Source organism: Musa acuminata, chromosome BXJ3-4 (genome assembly GCF_036884655.1).
Source record: "Musa acuminata AAA Group cultivar baxijiao chromosome BXJ3-4, Cavendish_Baxijiao_AAA, whole genome shotgun sequence".
NCBI lineage: Eukaryota > Viridiplantae > Streptophyta > Magnoliopsida > Zingiberales > Musaceae > Musa > Musa acuminata.
Window position 1 is genome coordinate 5,325,001 of NC_088352.1, and position 17,029 is coordinate 5,342,029.

The following is a 17,029-nucleotide window of genomic DNA, read 5'->3' on the forward strand; positions in this document are numbered from 1 at the left end:
TTAACATCACATTGTTTTCATCATTGAAATCTTCTATATCCATGAAGATCACTTGAATCACTCTTGGCCTAAATTGATTGGGTCATCGCATCCGGCCACCCAATCAATCCAATTGCCTCATCTTGATAAGGTCAACCTTTACGTTTCTCATATTATTGGACGGAGAGAGAGAACGCTTTCTCTCTTTGCCAAAATCTCTTATGTGCCACTATCACCCAATCAATTGACTAAACTAAGATTTTGCTCTATTTTCTTCTTACCTTCTTTTAAATAAATTCCAAAGTAGTTATTGCTTCACCCTCACAAAATCCAAACCCATCGATCTTTCTTGTCTTTCTCATATATAAATAAATTATAAGAATACACATTATTATTCTCGTATATATGTTGGATTAAATTGAAGTGTCACATAGTTATAATAAAGAAAATATTATATAAAATAGACAAAAAAAAAACACACTTTGAGGTATGGAACAAATTAAGATATGATGGGACATGGATCCATAATATTTACCATAATTTAATTTTCAAAAAAGCATGTTCTAAGCTATCCCCTAAACTCTCTCTCTCTCTCTCTCTCTCTCTCTCTCTCTACTCATATATTAACATTTGGTATTCCAATACATGATTGACATCTTCATATCAACAAACAAATGTGACACAAGAATAACCATAATTAAGACCTGAAGTGAGAAGAGGCTGTGTAGTTTATAAGGTTAGATGAGTCAGTATCTTATGTTAATAGTTCAGAGACATTAATTACTCCCATTTCATACGCTAAAATCTCCCCCACCGTGTTTTACGTCACAAACCTGATATGTGGAGCCCACGTGTCGGTACGTAAGAGAGCCGCGTGTATATATATATGTATGAATGTATGTACACGAAACTATGCATAATGGAGTCATAAAGGATAGGAGGGAGATCGTAACGGAAATGGCCTGTTCTAACGGGACGCGATAACGGCCCGGGATTTCCACCTCACCCCGTTAGCGCCAATCCCCGGTTCGTAGCCGGTGGAACCGGTCACCCTAATAACGCGAGCAACTTTAATGACCATAATGCCCCTGCAGCATGTCATTACATCTATGGATATTGTTCTGTCATTTGGGAGAGTGGCGGTGTCACGGGAGAGCGACTAAATCTAGCACCCAGATTTGCTGTGAGGACCAGAACAGCCGGCCAACCTGTACGCCGTATACAAATAGACGAGCCAACCAGAGAATGTGAATGTCGAGGAGCGGAACTGGGAATTGGTATCGGAGGGTTTGGGGAAGGCAGGTTCATAGTCTCTTCTTCTGTCCATGATGCTGTGACATGGAGGGAGGAGGTACGCTGTCCCTTTTGTCTGGTCATTGAGGAAGACGAACAAGTTGTCAGCTTTCTCACTTGTAAATGGTTTCTTCTTCTTCCTCCTCCTCTTTCTTTCTCTTTTATGGGAATGCGCTGTTTCTTGTTGCGGTAGAGAGATTTGTTTGGTTTCTCACAGTTTCATAGTTCTAGGTCATGATCTGTCATACTAACATAACACCTGAAATGGCCGTGGAGTCAATCCTAAATGTAGGTTATGGCCTTGCATTTTGGCCTGTGGCATCCTATATTGCCTTCTTATGTTGTAATTCATGATGATAAGCCTAAGAATGTAATGGGTATGTTGTGAATTATCTATCCATTGATAATGAACAATAATTTTCTTAACGAAATGAGCTTTGCTTTCTTCATAGTTCAGATTTTCCTCTTCATACCATGTCTTTTACCTGTTGAAGATGTCTTTTTGCAGAGCTAGAAAAATCCTTTTCCCTTTTATTTTCCCTTAAAGATGTTTTTTTTGTTTTGCTTTTTTTTGGCATGCACAGAGACTAGATTTTATAGTATGGATTTCTTCGAATTGGCCAAGATCATCTTCGGTAGGGTCCAAAAGCTGGAACCTGAGAATGTTGTGAAGATCATGGGATGTATTTTCCTGAAGGAGCCTAGTGAGCAAGAAATGATGCAATTGGCATTCGGCCCTGACACCATGTTGCTCTCTAAGATCAGTGATGCCAAGAACATGCTAGGCATGTTCTCTCCCAAGAACTCCATGTCCGACATGCAAATTGGTTCTTACCCTCCCTCTGTATCACACACCTTCTCCTCTCCCATCAATTTTCACATCCCAGCACCTTATTGGGATCCTCAGCTTTCTTCTGAACAGCAATGCCCATCCCACAACTTCGATTTTGTTCCGCGACCATACAACACTGATTCGATTGGGGACAGGAACTCACTTCAAAGTCAATCTCAACCGATGGAGCAACTGGATGCTGTGAACCACATCAACAACTACTACTACCACCCAGAAGCTACTGCATTCGGTGGTGGCATGGCTTCAAGGACGGGCAGGAGATCACACAGCCTGTCAGATTTACCTACCAAGGCTTGCCATTATTTCAACAAAGGTTACTGCAAACATGGGATGAACTGCAGATACTCTCATGCGCAGTCCTCTCCAGATGGTTACTCTCATGCATTTAGCTCCAACCTGACTGATTATGCAAATGAGGACCATGTGTACACGCCTAAGTCACTTGAGAACCTAGAAATGGAGATCACAGGGATTTTGAGATCAAGGAGAGGAGTGCCTGTTTCTATTGCCTCATTGCCCATGTTATACTATGAGAAGTATGGAAAGAACCTCCAGGCTGAGGGTTATCTTACGGAGAGCCAGCGGCATGGGAAGTCTGGCTTCAACTTGACAAAGTTGCTTTCCCACTTGAGGAAGAGCATCCGGCTAATTGAGAGGTACTGCAAGTATATTTGCTCATCTACACTGCATTCTCCAACTGTTTGCCTCTTTGTCTTATTCTTGGATGTCTTAATGACAGACCTCATGGTCAGCATTCGGTGATTCTAGCAGAAGATGCTCCCAGATATATGGAGTGCAGGAATGAGAGAAATGATTTATGTTCAACAGTTTCTAGTTCACACCAGATTTATCTTACATTCCCAGCAGAAAGCACATTCACCGAAGATGATGTTTCCAACTATTTTAAGTAATTTAATAGCAAGCACATTGAACATTCTGAATGACTCCATCAATGCTATTTCTCACTGGCAGCTTCTTTTCAGGCAATATGGTCAAGTGCGTGATGTTAGGATTCCTTGCCAAGACAAACGTATGTTTGGGTTTGTCAGCTTTGTCCATCCTGAGACTGTCAACATGATTCTTATGAAGAGAAATCCCCATTACATATGTGGAGCCCGTGTGTTGGTGAAGCCATATAGGGAAAAAACAAAAATCATTGACAGGTCAATTTCTTTTTTTTTTGCATGGTTTATTACTCTGAGTGCGCATTGCCTTATAAAATTGATGTGTTGCTTATTTTTTATAACTATTCCATAAATGATCTCAAGAATGTAGAAAGTTTTAAGATTGAGATCATACGTTACCAAATGAAACATATGACTACCATCATATGGACAAGTTTACAGATTTGAGCTGAGTTATTATAACTGTTGACAGATGTTAATTTTGGAAACTTGATAAAGTATTTGATAAGGTCAGGATTAACGGATATTAGCTGTCCTCTTGTTCCTAGCATATATCAAAATATAGATTTGTCATCAATTTGTATAGCTGGCACAAGGCCTCGTTCTCCATAGAACAGTGAAAATTTCATTTCAATTTATAATTCAATCCAAGGAAAATGTTGATTGTTTACTTAGGTTTTGATAGGATTTAGTAAAAAATCTGTTAATATTTTAGTTGTCAACGTATGTTGTTTATGCCACTATCTTTTGTTTCCTGCAGCATATGCCTGCAGAAATTTGTAGTATCATGGGGAGAAGTTTGTTATCTGGAAGGCTGAAGTCATGAAAGAAAGGAGGGTTCATGTAGAACTAGAATTGTATTTATTTGTGATAGTTGTAAGACTTTATATACCTGGTGAAAACCTGAGGCTTGATGAAGAGCATATTTGAAATATTTCGTGCCGTATTTTAGGTTTAGAGGAAATCTTTAGCTATATAGGAGTGGGGGGATATGTTGTAGACTCTAGAACATTCTGTTATTAACCAGTCATAGTTTGAATATCATGGTTCTTGCAATTCATTGTGAACTTCATTATGAATAACTTTGATTGGGTGGTTAAAATTCAAACAATTCTTTTCTCATCCTTCATAAGCTTCAGAAATGAGATTCTAATTTTTCATCACATTCAGAGAGTTGCTTGAAACAGTTTGGATCAGTTTAGAGAAACTCGTTTTTATAAAATCACACACATTTGTTCATCTTTATTAATGATCTCTTCTGGACTGAGTTATTTTTTATAATGTAGAATGTACTCAGAGAATATAAAGTCCATTGTTCGTTACCCTTCTCACCATCCTGACATGGATCGTGAGGTTACCTCTGGTGAGCAGGACTTTCATGTTTGAATTCATGCTTCAAATTAATTTTTTCCCTGTAAAGATTTTGATATTTATATGCTTTTATACTTCCACCTGCATGATAATTTTATCCAGTTCCTGAGGAATCTGAGAGTTCCAGGATACTTAGATACCAGCTGATTGAAGATAAGGAGATGATGGAACTTGAGAGAGGGCACCGTTCTAAATTGAACTTAGCACCTAAGACATTAACCCATCAACATTGTCTGACCCAGGGCATGGAAGACTTGACAATTCTAGAAGGTACATACAGACAGTATCCCAATTTGGATTGAAAATTTTTCCTGCTGTTTTGATCAATTAGCTAACATCTAGTTTTTTACTTGTCAATTCTTGTTCAGGTCCCAGTAACTTATTATTAAATCATTTCAGTTATGCACTTGATACTCTGAACAATGGCTGTGCGAGTGACAATAAAGCTAGGCAAATAGGCAACTCATTCAGTGACCAGGAAAGGTAATCACAATGAGACCTTTTCTTGAAGATACTTGCAATTTTGATTAATTATATAATCATCATTGTATGTATTGCAATTATTTATATATATCTTGCACATGCAGTTTTTACAATAATCAGTAACTGAAAAAATGATATAATAAGGAGTAGTGGTGTTCTTCTGGCAGATAATGACCGATTAATTCTTATCATCATGCCTTATCCCTCTTGATTACAATTCCAACTTCTGACTGTTCTACAAGTTTCCTGCTCGTCATATGTTCAATTTCAAATCTGAAGAAAGAAATGTGTGAATTCTGAATTTTTTACTCAGTAGAAACTCTGCAATTTGACGGCATCCTTCACCATTTAACCAACAAGTGAGCTTTATACCCCCATTAGATCAGAAAGTAACTATGCAATCAGTCATTACATTTCTGCATTGTTATTTATGCATTCAGACAAATGCACTTATGGTTGACATACCTGTCAGAAATAATTCTTCTAATATGACTTTTCAATGGTGTATGCAATGCAGCAACCACCTCGAACTCCCAGAGAGCCCTTTTGCATCTGCTTCAGTAGGAAGCAGCATCTCTGCAGTCATATAAATACTCAGAAGAGAAAAATGGGAGCTTCTCGTTCCTCCAAAGCTTTTCGACTCCTATGCATCAATGGCAGTTGATCTCTATACCCGAAAACAGAAAGATAAATGCTTCTCCTTTGTTGCTGTGGGAAGCCTAGGAAGATACAGCTACACATATAATGAAGCAATAAGCTTCTCATTGTAGATACCGAAGCGAGATTTCAGCGGTCTTACAAGATATGACGACTAACATATCATAGATGATTGGACAGAAGTCATCAGAAAGTAGAAATAAACATGAGATTGGTACAGAATATGTCATTAATTGCTAATTTCAGTGACTATTTTATGTTAGTTGCAATAAGAAGATATGCCCAATCGATCATACAAAGTTACATTTGTACTGGCATATATTCTTAGTCATCTGTTCTCCAAATAAAGCTAATATGGATGTATACAGGCATTACTGGTTTCAGCTTTTCTGTGATATCCATTTGAAATGTACTGAAGGCAGAGAGTTTACTCAAAACATAGGATAAGGATGCAAAGATGTTAATATTTATGATATTATCTCAAAATAGGAAAAGCAAGAAATGTGGTGCAGAAAGAAAGAGTTGGGATACAAATATAATATTACTTCCCAAGTCAAGGGAATGGGGTAACTCTACAGAGATAGGAAGACTTGCTCACCAACACCCATATCATTCCACATAGCTACTCTTTGTCCTATGCTTTTATTTGGACTCACAAGTCGGAATATTTCACACGAATCACTGCCCCACCTCATTGACTTCATCACACTAATCATGCCATAGTTTCTATCTAATATTGCTAATGAGGACTTTTCTTCTTCCTGCCTTTTCCCGTCCACATCAAAACCCAGAAAGTACTGATACTGTCAAAGACAGAATCTTCTCATTTATGTCTGGTAGGTTCATTCTTCTCTACTTGGGTCTTCTGGTAGGGTTTGGCCCTCTAACATTTGTTACTTACTACGACGTTCACACAGAACTCATATTTTCTCATTGCCCTCGCTTGCATTCACCATCTGAACTCCATTTGGTGCTTCCTCCGCGTCCTTTTTGGTCCCAAGCAACTCTTCCATGTCCTCCAGCGTCCTCCCCCTCGTCTCCGGCAAGTACGTGAAGAAGAACACCCACGCCGCCAACGCGATCCCGCCGTACAAGAAGAAGCTCCCGCCGATCGTGATGGCCTTGTAGAGCGATATGAAGGTCATGGTGATCACGCCGCTCGTCACCCGGTTCACTGCCACCCCGATGCTGGCGCCCTGCGCCCGCAGCCTCAGCGGGAGGATCTCCGAGCAGTAGACCCACGTGACGGGGCCCAGGCCGATGGAGAAGAAGGCGACGTAGGCCAGGATGGACGCGATGCACAGCCCGATCGTCCACCGGAGCTGCCCGTCCGGGTGGTGGTCGATCTGTGTGAGCCCCAGGCCGAGGGCGGCCAACGACAGGATCATCCCGCCGGTGCCGCTCAGCAGCAGCGGTCGACGTCCGATGCGGTCAACTAAGAAGGTGGCCACAAGGATGAAGAGAGTCTTCGTGAACCCGACGGCCACCGTCGCGGCTAGCAGCTTGTTTTTGTCGTGAATGCCGGCTTTCTCGAACACCCGGGGGCTGTAGAGCACCACCGAGTCGATGCCGGAGGCCTGCTGGAAGAAGTTGATCCCGATGGCGGTGAGCAGCACTCGCCGGACTCCCGGCGTCGGCCTGATCAGCAGCTCCTTCCACACGCCCTCCCCGTGGCTCTTCTTCGGCGCGGGCACGACGTCGTCGTTGCAGCCCTCAGGGATGCCGGCAGCGGCCTTGATATCTGCGAGGCGGAGCTGCGCCTCCTCGGGCGTGTCGGAGGTCTTGTCAAGAACCCGCTTGGCCTCGCCGAGGCGCCCTTGCATGACGAGCCACCGTGGGGATTCCGGCATGGCGAGGACGCCAACGGCTAGGAAAACAGAGGGGATGGCTCCGACGCCGAGCATAAAGCGCCAGCCAAGGGACTGACGGAGGTGGGCGAAACCATAGTTGGAGACGTAGCCGAGGAGGATGCCCGAGTTGATGAAGACCTCCGGGAAAGACGTGAGGAAGCCGCGGGAGGAGGCCGGGGCGATCTCCGCAGTGTACACTGGGGCGATCACGAGCGCGTACCCAACGCCGATGCCGGCGACGAATCGGCCGGCCATGAGGAAGGCGTAGTTGGTGGCAAAGCCCATGAGGATGGCGCCGACGAAGAATATGCCTGCCGCAAAGACGATGGTGTAGCGGCGGCCGATCCAGTCGGAGGTGAAGCCAGCGGCGTAGGAGCCGACGAGGGAGTAGAGGTTGAGGATCCCGAGGAGGATCTCTACCTGCACGTCACTGATCTTGAGGTCGTCCTTTATAAAGATTGCCGCTCCGCTCATCACTCCAATATCTGCATAGCAAAAGAAGAAACCACGTCACGATTTTTTCATATTACTTTCTATGTTATCATCCATCTTCTCGAATTGTGCATGTCATCACGTAATATTATCCGAAGATATAGTAATATAATCTTCTCTAATTCCTATCAAAATTACGATCTTAAAATTTCGATGATGGAGACCAGAAACCAAACTCTTACTTCTCTAAAGAAGAAAGAAGCAGAAGACACGAGCTAATTACCATAGCCCAAGAGGATGGACGCCATGGAAGCGAGAACGGCGCAGGCGAAGGCGAACATCTTGTTCCTGCTCTTCGCAGGTGCAACCGCCGCCATGATGTTCGCTTCTGGTTTCTGATCACCCATTACTGTGAATGAAGTGAAGGTTACAAGATGTGGAAGAGAGAGGGAGGGACCGAGCTGGCCTTGGTGAGCATAGAGGCTTGCGCTCAAGGGGATTAAATAGGCGGAAGGAACTGGAATCACATCACCACCTTGATGAACAAAATGCATTTCTTTAAAGGCCCCAGATTCCGTGTTTGAAGAACTACATGTGTGTAGTGGTGGATGATGTCTCTACCATCAATGTTTGCATGTATGGTACCGTCTTTTTCCACCGCTTCTCTCTTTGAAACCCTAATAACCTGCCTCCTCGATTCTACATCTGTATACTTGATCTCCGGATAAGGGTCACCGAGGAAGCGATGGTCAAATCATTTAGGTTATGGGGCTCGACTCACTAGACACAGATGTTGCTGTGGTCTATTCTTTAGAACGTAGCGTGTGACGGTGTAATGTTTGTTCACGAGGACATACCGTGACAAAGTACTGTTCAACTGTTGTATTCTTATTCTAGTGTTCATAGCTCTACTGGCTTCTCTCTCTCTCTCTCTCTCTCTCTCTCTCTCTCTCTCTCTCTCCCTCCTCTTCATGAATGGGACACGCACGGAAAATTTCTCTTTCACTCGAGCCTTTGGCTGTATTATTGAGGTGTGATGTGAGTGTGTGGATGGGGCGGACAAGTATTAGGTGGTCCTTCTCATCTTCGTAAGTAATGGACTTGTTTAGTGGTTCGTGGTTGGAATGCTTGTAGAGTCGTTCTTTGACGTGTTTCTTGTCGAGAGATGTATAATAATACTTCACTTGATGTGCACAGATGAACAGAAATTTGTGGAAGATTAAGATATCTATTTTGATGAGAATATTTCATACATATCCCTATAAAACTTACTATAATAAATTCAATTGTTTTGAGAAAAAGTTAAAAATATTGTGTATGATCCCTAAAACACTATTTAGAAAGTAACTCGAAAGGTGGTGGTTGGAAATAATTCATAGAGAAATATAATAAAGAGATGAGAGAGAAAGATTAAACTCAAAGCTTTTAGAGTGAATTTTCAAAAAAAAATCTTTTTTGTTTAAACTTTTCTCATTAAGTATAATCCATGTTCAAAATTTCTTCAGAGAACTCGATTTTTGCTTAATACATGGAATAATCCCAGTCATCTATTTTTTTTCATCACTTTTCCTATTTATTGGTCCATAGCGTAAACCGATGTTTTTATATTGTGTTATAGTGTTTTCAATAATACTAGAAAAATACTATAATGTAAAACATAGTGTTTTTATAATATTTTATAGTGTTTTATGATATTATTAAAAATATTATAACACAATGTAAAACATAGTGTTTTTATAGTATTTTTTTTATATTATTGAAGACACTACAACGTAGTATAAAAATACTATAACTCGATCCATACGAAAAAGAAAAGAAAATGAATAAATGGTTAGTTATCAAATCTAGGATATTTCAAGTATTAGAACAAAAAAAAAGGAAGAACTTTACATAGGATCGAGAATGCTCAATGTCTGAAAATTTTGTAGTTCATTGTTAATTCGATGATGCATATCATTGATCGATCTTTGTTAGAGAAAGCACCTTAGATTCTCAACTAAAGATTGATGGCTACTTGTGATGGCTTGCCACTGTATAATGGTGGTCCATTAAGATCAACCTTGTGGAAACCTAAAGTGACAACCTCCTCTATCGTAGCCTCAACATCTCAAGACAGCTTATACAAATGAAACACAATCCTACCTGAGCAATAGGAAGAACACGTTACCACAAGGCTAATTTTTTAACATATATATTTTGTGAACCACAAGAAACAAGTTTGTGTTGAGATGTCCTTTCTGTAAAGAAGAAATGAGTGACAAGCAAATTTACATGGAGACAACGAAGTGCACAGCTATCACAGGTCTCTATTGATTCTCAATGTATCATATGATATGAGACCAATTAATCAAAGTATAATTAGGAAAAAAAATCTACTTTTAAAGAACTAATTTCTTGATTACGAGTAATAATTTATGTTATTACTTTAGTTATTATTTTTGGCAATCGAGATTTTATACATGGAGTCCACTTAGTCCGAAGATGATGAAGCAACAATTAATTATGCTATGCCAACATGATATCTAAAGAGAATATTATCTCATTTTACAGGAAATCTTGCACTATGCAAACCAACAGTTATCTCCTCACTATGAACTTAACTGAACTTAAGCTCTTATGAACATTTTTAGTCCAACAAAAGCTAACTTGAGGAAGAGGTTTTGCTAAACAAACCTTTGATATAATCCAACGAATTAAAATAAGACAAAAAATATAAGAAATATATATTTTTAGCCCGCAAGTTATGATTACCATGTCACATTCTCTTAGAAAAAAATTCTTTATTTCTTCCGGACTCTATAACTCGAAATATATATTATATTCGATCAATTTTGTTACGTCAAATTAATGATCAAAATCATTTTCAAAAAGTGTGGTATAGCCTTATAATTTAATACGACAAGTAGCAAAATGTTATTGTGGAAGTATATATTTTAATACGACGTCAAGATAATCCTTAAATCCTGACAATATCTTAGTAGTCCAATAGGAATTTGCAACCGAAGACACAGATGACTAAAGAAATCAATACAAGCGATCAAAAGGTGTTCCGGGTTTTAAGGGCTCCTGGTAGAAACTAGGAGAGGCGTCTCTATCTACATTGGAAGAGTAGGGGTGAAGTGAGTCAACTCTCGCGTCTTCCTCTTAATCTTTTACGAGGGAGGATGAGGGCGTCTCCAGTCAACGCGAGAGAAGTTTGCATGGATGCTTGTGGAGATACGTCTAAGCATCAAACTCATGTCATTAACGCTCTTTAGTCAACCAAGCTGAGCCTGCAAACAGCTTTCCTTTTGTCCTCTCTACATGTACATATAAGCTCGTAGCTGAGCTTGTCCTTTTGTTTGGGACATCATGTCTTTGACATTTGTTTCAGGTGACGATCTCAGTGGAAGTGCACACACAGTCTCGTCCATCTACCTATTTGCTTACTGGTTTGGTTGGTCCAAATTCTGAGGACCTGAACCGAGGTTGTCTTTTGTGTTGGCACGTTAATTAGATTATCTCTACATGCTTTGAAAGGTCACATATGTGATATGTCGTATGTGTTGGAAGAATATTGATGTGTGAAATGAAGATAAAATAATTAAGATTAATTCTACATTGATAATAACATAAAGAGATATATCACATATATTTTAAAGTTTTTGAATTGAATTATTATCAAATAACCATCACCAATTTGACTCCTAACTCATCGTGATCTTCCAAAGTTAATAGGAGAATCAATATCATCATCCAAGTGACGTCGAGGTAGATAATAAAGTATCGAAGGGAGAATGAGTTCAACCTCGAGGATCATACATGCAAATATTTTTTATACTTAGTGTCCCTCTAATCGTGAGTGATTTGAGAGATACGACTTAGAACGAAAAAAGAAAATATGCGAAGAATATTTTATCAATTGATTGAGAGATATAGTTTCGATGTTGGGTGAGTTACATAACTTTCATGTCAAGTGGCAATCAATATTCCCCATATCACTCATCAATTTCTGATAGTGTTAGACTATAAAATCGTTATTATGTTCGACTTATGGGTTTGTAATGGAATCTAATATACTTTTAAGCCGCACTTAAGAATCTAAACAACTCAAGCCCAGAGCCCATACATGTAAGTAAACATATATGCTACTAACATGGCAGCTAGTGCTCAATCATAACCCATTGTCATCCACATCCCACTCAAGGAATAAAAAATCCCAATTTAATTTCAATTTCGATGCTTTTGTTGAATCGATGCAGACCGCGGCATTGATCCGATTGATGTTTCAAAAATAACAAAAAAATATATATGAGTACCAAACTATATGGTTTGGCATTCAGATATTTTGATATCATTAAAATTTAATCTATGAATATTTAAATAAAATTAAATATTTTTTATCAGCCTAACCCGATTGACATCTTCACAGAAATAAAAATCTGACATAAAAATATTTTTTTGGTCACCCAATTATTATAACAAGGAGTCGAAAACTAGTGCATTTATTTTTCTTGGCATTAGTTTTATACGACCTCCACACCTCGAAATAGCTTGATCGAGTCAAGCCATCTTGTACCTTGATCGCTTAAGGTATTGTATACGTTAATGATATTACATAGAATTATTACATTATTACACATTTTTATACGTTAAAAAATAGCAAACCTTTTTTACTTAGCCGTCGCTTTGTTGCTTCAGCTCCACTCATCGCCGACCAAATCTTACACACACAGGAAAGCAAAGTAGAAGTGTTCTTAATCCAATCTTGGAGGACCACATCTTTTTGCCAGCAGTCGTGCCTTTCTGAGGTGGGAAGCACTTTTGGTGGCATAAACAAACACAAGGAGGAGAAAAGCTTAGCTTTAGTGCCGTGATGGGAGTGTGTGTGGCCTTTTATTAGACTAGTATTAAACTCGGGGAAGAAGAGAAGCCAAAGTCTCCATGAAACACCTCCTTGGCTACCTTTCAAGGTTCCAAGTGAAAGATACTTAACATGCTCGATCTTGCGATTGGATGCGGGGATTAAGTTAATCGGAGGGGGTTTCCCTTCGATGATTACCCGCCGCAACTTTAGACTAACGTCATGTGGTTTAGATCCGTCAATGGAGTAAAAGATATGTTTGGGTGAGGATTAAGGAGATTACACTTGTTCTTTGGTTGAGTAACTCCTCAAGTACCGAGGGAGAGAGAGTTAGTCATGTTGTTGTAATCACAATTACAATTATAATTATAATTAGCTCGTGCTTGGTTCGTTTGAAGTCACATCAGACCAAACTCAAACAAGATTTTATTATTACTTGGATCATTTAAGGCACAGTTAATTTAACTTCTTCATCGCAGGATATGGAGTGCATGAAGTAGAAGAAAGCATTCCCTTCGTGCATGTGTGGCTGGCTACGTGCACACGTATATACGTATGCACATGCATAAGCACACGTGCCAGATCTTCACCGTGACACCGGATTCGAAGGTTGTATATTTAGAAGTGCCGTTGGACGGGATCCGTGAGTTCGGAGCAATGTGCCACAATCTTCACCGTGGCGTGGCGTGGCGTGGCTTAGCCGTAATTAATTGCACTGCTCCCGATCGGTAAGTACAACTAGATGTGCAAACAGTAACCCAAAGAATCCCACAAATCGGCCAATTAACTGTGTGCCCAAACCTTAGCCCTCATCAAAAGCAGCAACCCGATCCCGTAGTTACAATCATGGCTCCCTTGTCATGCGCCGCTTCGCCTCGCTCTTCTATATCTCCTCCTCTCCTGTGATCTCCTCTCTCTACCGCTCCAAGTATGGAGAACACCACTTGGAACAAGAGGCTCAATAAGCACAAGAGCAAGACCGTGAGGATGGATGAGCAGCAGGAGGAATCTGGTTGTTGCTTCTTCTGCGCCATAAAGGAGCCCGACCCCAGGCTTCGGCAGCCGGCTGTCGCGAGCTTCTTCGATGAGATGCCGTACCGCGACGACGAATCCGGCGTCCTGGTCCTGAGCGCGCTGTGGAACATCGCCATGACCCGCCCCGATGACCCCGAGCTTCCCTCCCTCGGTGCGCTCCGCTGCATGTCCCTCCTCATCGCCAGGGCCATCGCCGAGCCCGCCTGGCTCCTCCGTCACCAGAATATCTACGTACCTTACTATGCAGCGCACGTCCTCGGGTCGTACACCATCCACCTCCCCGAGCTCGCGGAGCTCGCCATCGATGCCGGCGCTGTGCCCCCGCTCCTCGACCTCCTTCGCGGGAGCCTGACCTGGGTCGAGCAGCGGGTGGCCGTCCGTGCTCTCGGCCACCTGGCTAGCTACGACAGCACGTTTCCCGCCGTCGCGCAGCACGCGGAAGAGGTGGTGGCGCTGGCCATGCGCGTCGCGTCCACCTGCCTCGACACCGTTTACACTGAGTTCGTCGCGGTAACGCCTTCGGAGCGGGAGCAGTACCATCGCGACCTCTTGACGAGGGGGCTCGGCGGGGCCGACATGGAGGACCGGAGAGCGGAGGAGTGGGCGAGCCAGCTCCAGTGTTGGTCCCTCTACCTGTTATGCTGCTTCGCGTACAGGGACCAATCCATTCATCATCTGCTTTGCCGTGACGTCGGGTTCTTGAAGGATCTGTGCCGGATGTGGGGAGGGTTGGTGAACAGCGACTCCCCTGCCGGGGTCGGACTGGTGAGGATACTTTGTCGAAGCGAGGTCGGGCGAGAGGCCATGGCGGGGTGTCGAGAAGTGGTCGAGAGCCTCTGCAACCTCTCGAGATCCTCCGACGATTGGCAGTACATGGGCGTTGACTGCCTCCTGTTGCTCGTCGACGACCACAAGACTCGGCAGATGGTGATGGAGATCGCCGCACCTTGCCTCGTGGACTTGGCGGAGCTGCAGAGCCTGAGCGCAAGGGAAAGGATCGGAGATACAATAACGAAGGCTCTACTGCTAGATTTCGACCATGGAGCTGGTGCTTTGGGTGGAGAAGCTGGAACAGCTGTCAAATTCCTATGGGAACTAAAGGTCGAGAGGAAGCGCAGAGAACACCGGATGTCAAACAAGGAGGCCACGGAAAGAACAGCGTTAGCTGCGTTGAAGAAGAGGCATGGCAACGAGAAATTCTGGTCGGGAAACGTCGAGGAGGCCACAATTCGATACACCGAAGCACTGGAGCTCTGCCCCGTGAAGATGAGGAAGGAGAGGCTGGTTCTTTACAGCAACAGAGCGCAGTGCCACCTGCTGATGCAAGATTCCGATGCGGCCATTAGCGATGCGACACGGGCGTTGGCGTTGGCTCGGCCGGCGAACGGGCACGCCAAAAGCCTTTGGCGGAGATCGCAGGCATACGACATGAAGGGCATGGCCAAGGAAAGCCTGATGGACAGCATCATGTTCGTTAATGTGCTGATGGACAGCGAGAAGGGGAAAGAAAGGAAACACACAAAGCTTCCTTACTATGCAGCACGTATGATCAACAAGCAGATGACAGCTACCGGTCTCTTCGCTGGATCGGCTTCATGGGACAAGAGAAGAAAGGAGGATCATGACAGGAAGAAGAACGCAGTAGCATCGTCTCCTTCCGGTAATCTCTCTACCATGATTCCTTGAGCTTATCATGTTTGTTTCCCAGATTACCTGGCTAAATGGATTTTTCTTTCACGTTGTAGGTTGTAGTCTGCCGACCATTGAAGAAGAACCATGGTTTTGTAGGAGAGAATGCAAAGGAAAAGGAGAGTGGAGTGAGAGGAGATAATGTGAGCTTTTGCGGCTTATATCTGTTCATACACAGACGAAAACGCTACCATTAACGTAGCAAAAGTTGCATGCAACGTGAGAAGCTATCTCAGACAATTAGACATAGTTCAACTAATTTCCACAGAAGCAAATGATGCTTCCCTCTCATGTAATTGTCTGCTGGACATGTTAGAGATTCATTATCTAGAAATAATTCCACATATCATGATAGATTAACGTTGAAATTATTGAAATTGAAGAAGCACACACACACACATATATATCCATAAACAAAATGCTAGTGCTAGTAACCATTATTAGGACAATGGAAGCATATCATGTGCATCTAATTATTATGAAACAAGCTAGGGTTTCTGTCTTCATCATCATATATCATCTACATCACGAAAAGATCACGATATAGATGAATCATAAATCAAGTCCCAAAGTTCCTTGAAATGAACAGATTATTTTTCATGCTCAATACATTGAAATTGTCGAGGTTTTTTCCCCCATCCTTTATTGGTTTTCTCTCATGAATTGGTACTATCACTAAAAAACCCTAAAGAGTAGTTGTTGACCTCATCATTCATCTTCAATTAGACTCTAAGAAAGTGCAATAATATTTTATCATAAGCAAAAAACTACAATCCCTTGATAGTGAAAGATGAAAGTTTAAGCAATTGATTAGCGTGGAGAAACTTTTCCCATCAACTTGGTCAGCATCCTCCACCACAAGAGCTAATGAAGGGCCTAAATACTACAATATTGTTTTGCGATAACAAATTTACCTAGCTAATTGGTCCTCAAATAAAGTATATATTGCAATCATGAATGCATTGGCCATTTCCACACACAAATTCCTCTACAAACAAATGATGCCATGGTTGATTTCGGTTGTCTATGCTAGCATTTTTTGGGATTCTCTTATTTTACTTCATGTAAATTAGGCTAAATTAACTTTCTTTTATAATTAGATAGAGATGGAACAATCATATGTCTGCCTAACTCCAATTGATCAAAACCAAGAATGATGACATGATAAAGAAGCACTTTGTTGGAACCTTTTCTAACTCTATGTTGCTTGTGACTTAATCAATGCTATTTTAGGACAGCGACCACCTGAAATGGCTTCATGCGCCCACGTTGAGACCCTAATAAATTGTCATATTAATGCCACTTAAGGCATCCATGGAATCTGTCTACTTTGTTAGCATTAATATATGTAAAGGTGCAATTGCCTTCCTAAGCCAATTTGATTTTGGATTAAGAAATGGTTAGCCATTTGTTCTTTGTTGATTAGGTACGCATTAAAATTACTCTCAGTTGGGTCCCCTTGCATTATTTTTATATCATGCTTGTAGTGCTCATTTTGGACTTTTGATGCATGATGTGGAGAGGGGAAAAAAAATATACCATGAGGCTGTTGTAGCTTTTGTTTATTTTTGCCTCAAACCAATGAAGAAAAGAAGGTTGCTGTCATGAAAGAAATATACAATAACAATGTATATAATTG

General features: G+C 41.6%; 3 protein-coding genes across 6 annotated transcripts; 2 read left to right on the forward strand and 1 right to left on the reverse strand.

Moving 5' to 3' along the window:
- Window positions 1–1,188: 1,188 nt before the first annotated feature.
- On the forward strand, window positions 1,189–5,924 carry LOC103980816 (zinc finger CCCH domain-containing protein 54). Of its 4 annotated transcripts, none has more exons than XM_009397325.3 (8): window positions 1,189–1,330; window positions 1,857–2,781; window positions 2,865–3,032; window positions 3,109–3,288; window positions 4,317–4,393; window positions 4,504–4,671; window positions 4,770–4,884; window positions 5,402–5,924. In XM_009397325.3, the coding sequence occupies exons 1-8, from the start codon at window positions 1,318–1,320 to the stop codon at window positions 5,472–5,474; spliced, it is 1,719 nt and encodes a 572-aa protein (XP_009395600.2). In that variant the 5' UTR covers window positions 1,189–1,317; the 3' UTR covers window positions 5,475–5,924. The 4 variants fall into 4 exon arrangements, with proteins under 4 accessions (XP_009395600.2, XP_065005425.1, XP_018679789.2 ...); XM_018824244.2 differs by having other exon boundaries at window positions 1,235–1,391; XM_009397328.3 differs by having other exon boundaries at window positions 1,240–1,398.
- A 139-nt stretch (window positions 5,925–6,063) lies between these two features.
- On the reverse strand, window positions 6,064–8,413 carry LOC103980817 (putative polyol transporter 1). Its single transcript, XM_009397329.3, has 2 exons — window positions 8,107–8,413; window positions 6,064–7,876 (listed from the first exon to the last, which is right to left on the reverse strand). Exons 1-2 carry the CDS (start codon window positions 8,375–8,377, stop codon window positions 6,462–6,464), a joined length of 1,686 nt encoding a protein of 561 aa, XP_009395604.2. The 5' UTR covers window positions 8,378–8,413; the 3' UTR covers window positions 6,064–6,461.
- Window positions 8,414–13,395: 4,982 nt separating this feature from the next.
- LOC103980818 (uncharacterized) lies at window positions 13,396–15,755 on the forward strand. Its single transcript, XM_009397330.3, has 2 exons — window positions 13,396–15,361; window positions 15,447–15,755. The coding sequence occupies exons 1-2, from the start codon at window positions 13,597–13,599 to the stop codon at window positions 15,530–15,532; spliced, it is 1,851 nt and encodes a 616-aa protein (XP_009395605.2). The 5' UTR covers window positions 13,396–13,596; the 3' UTR covers window positions 15,533–15,755.
- Window positions 15,756–17,029: the final 1,274 nt, after the last annotated feature.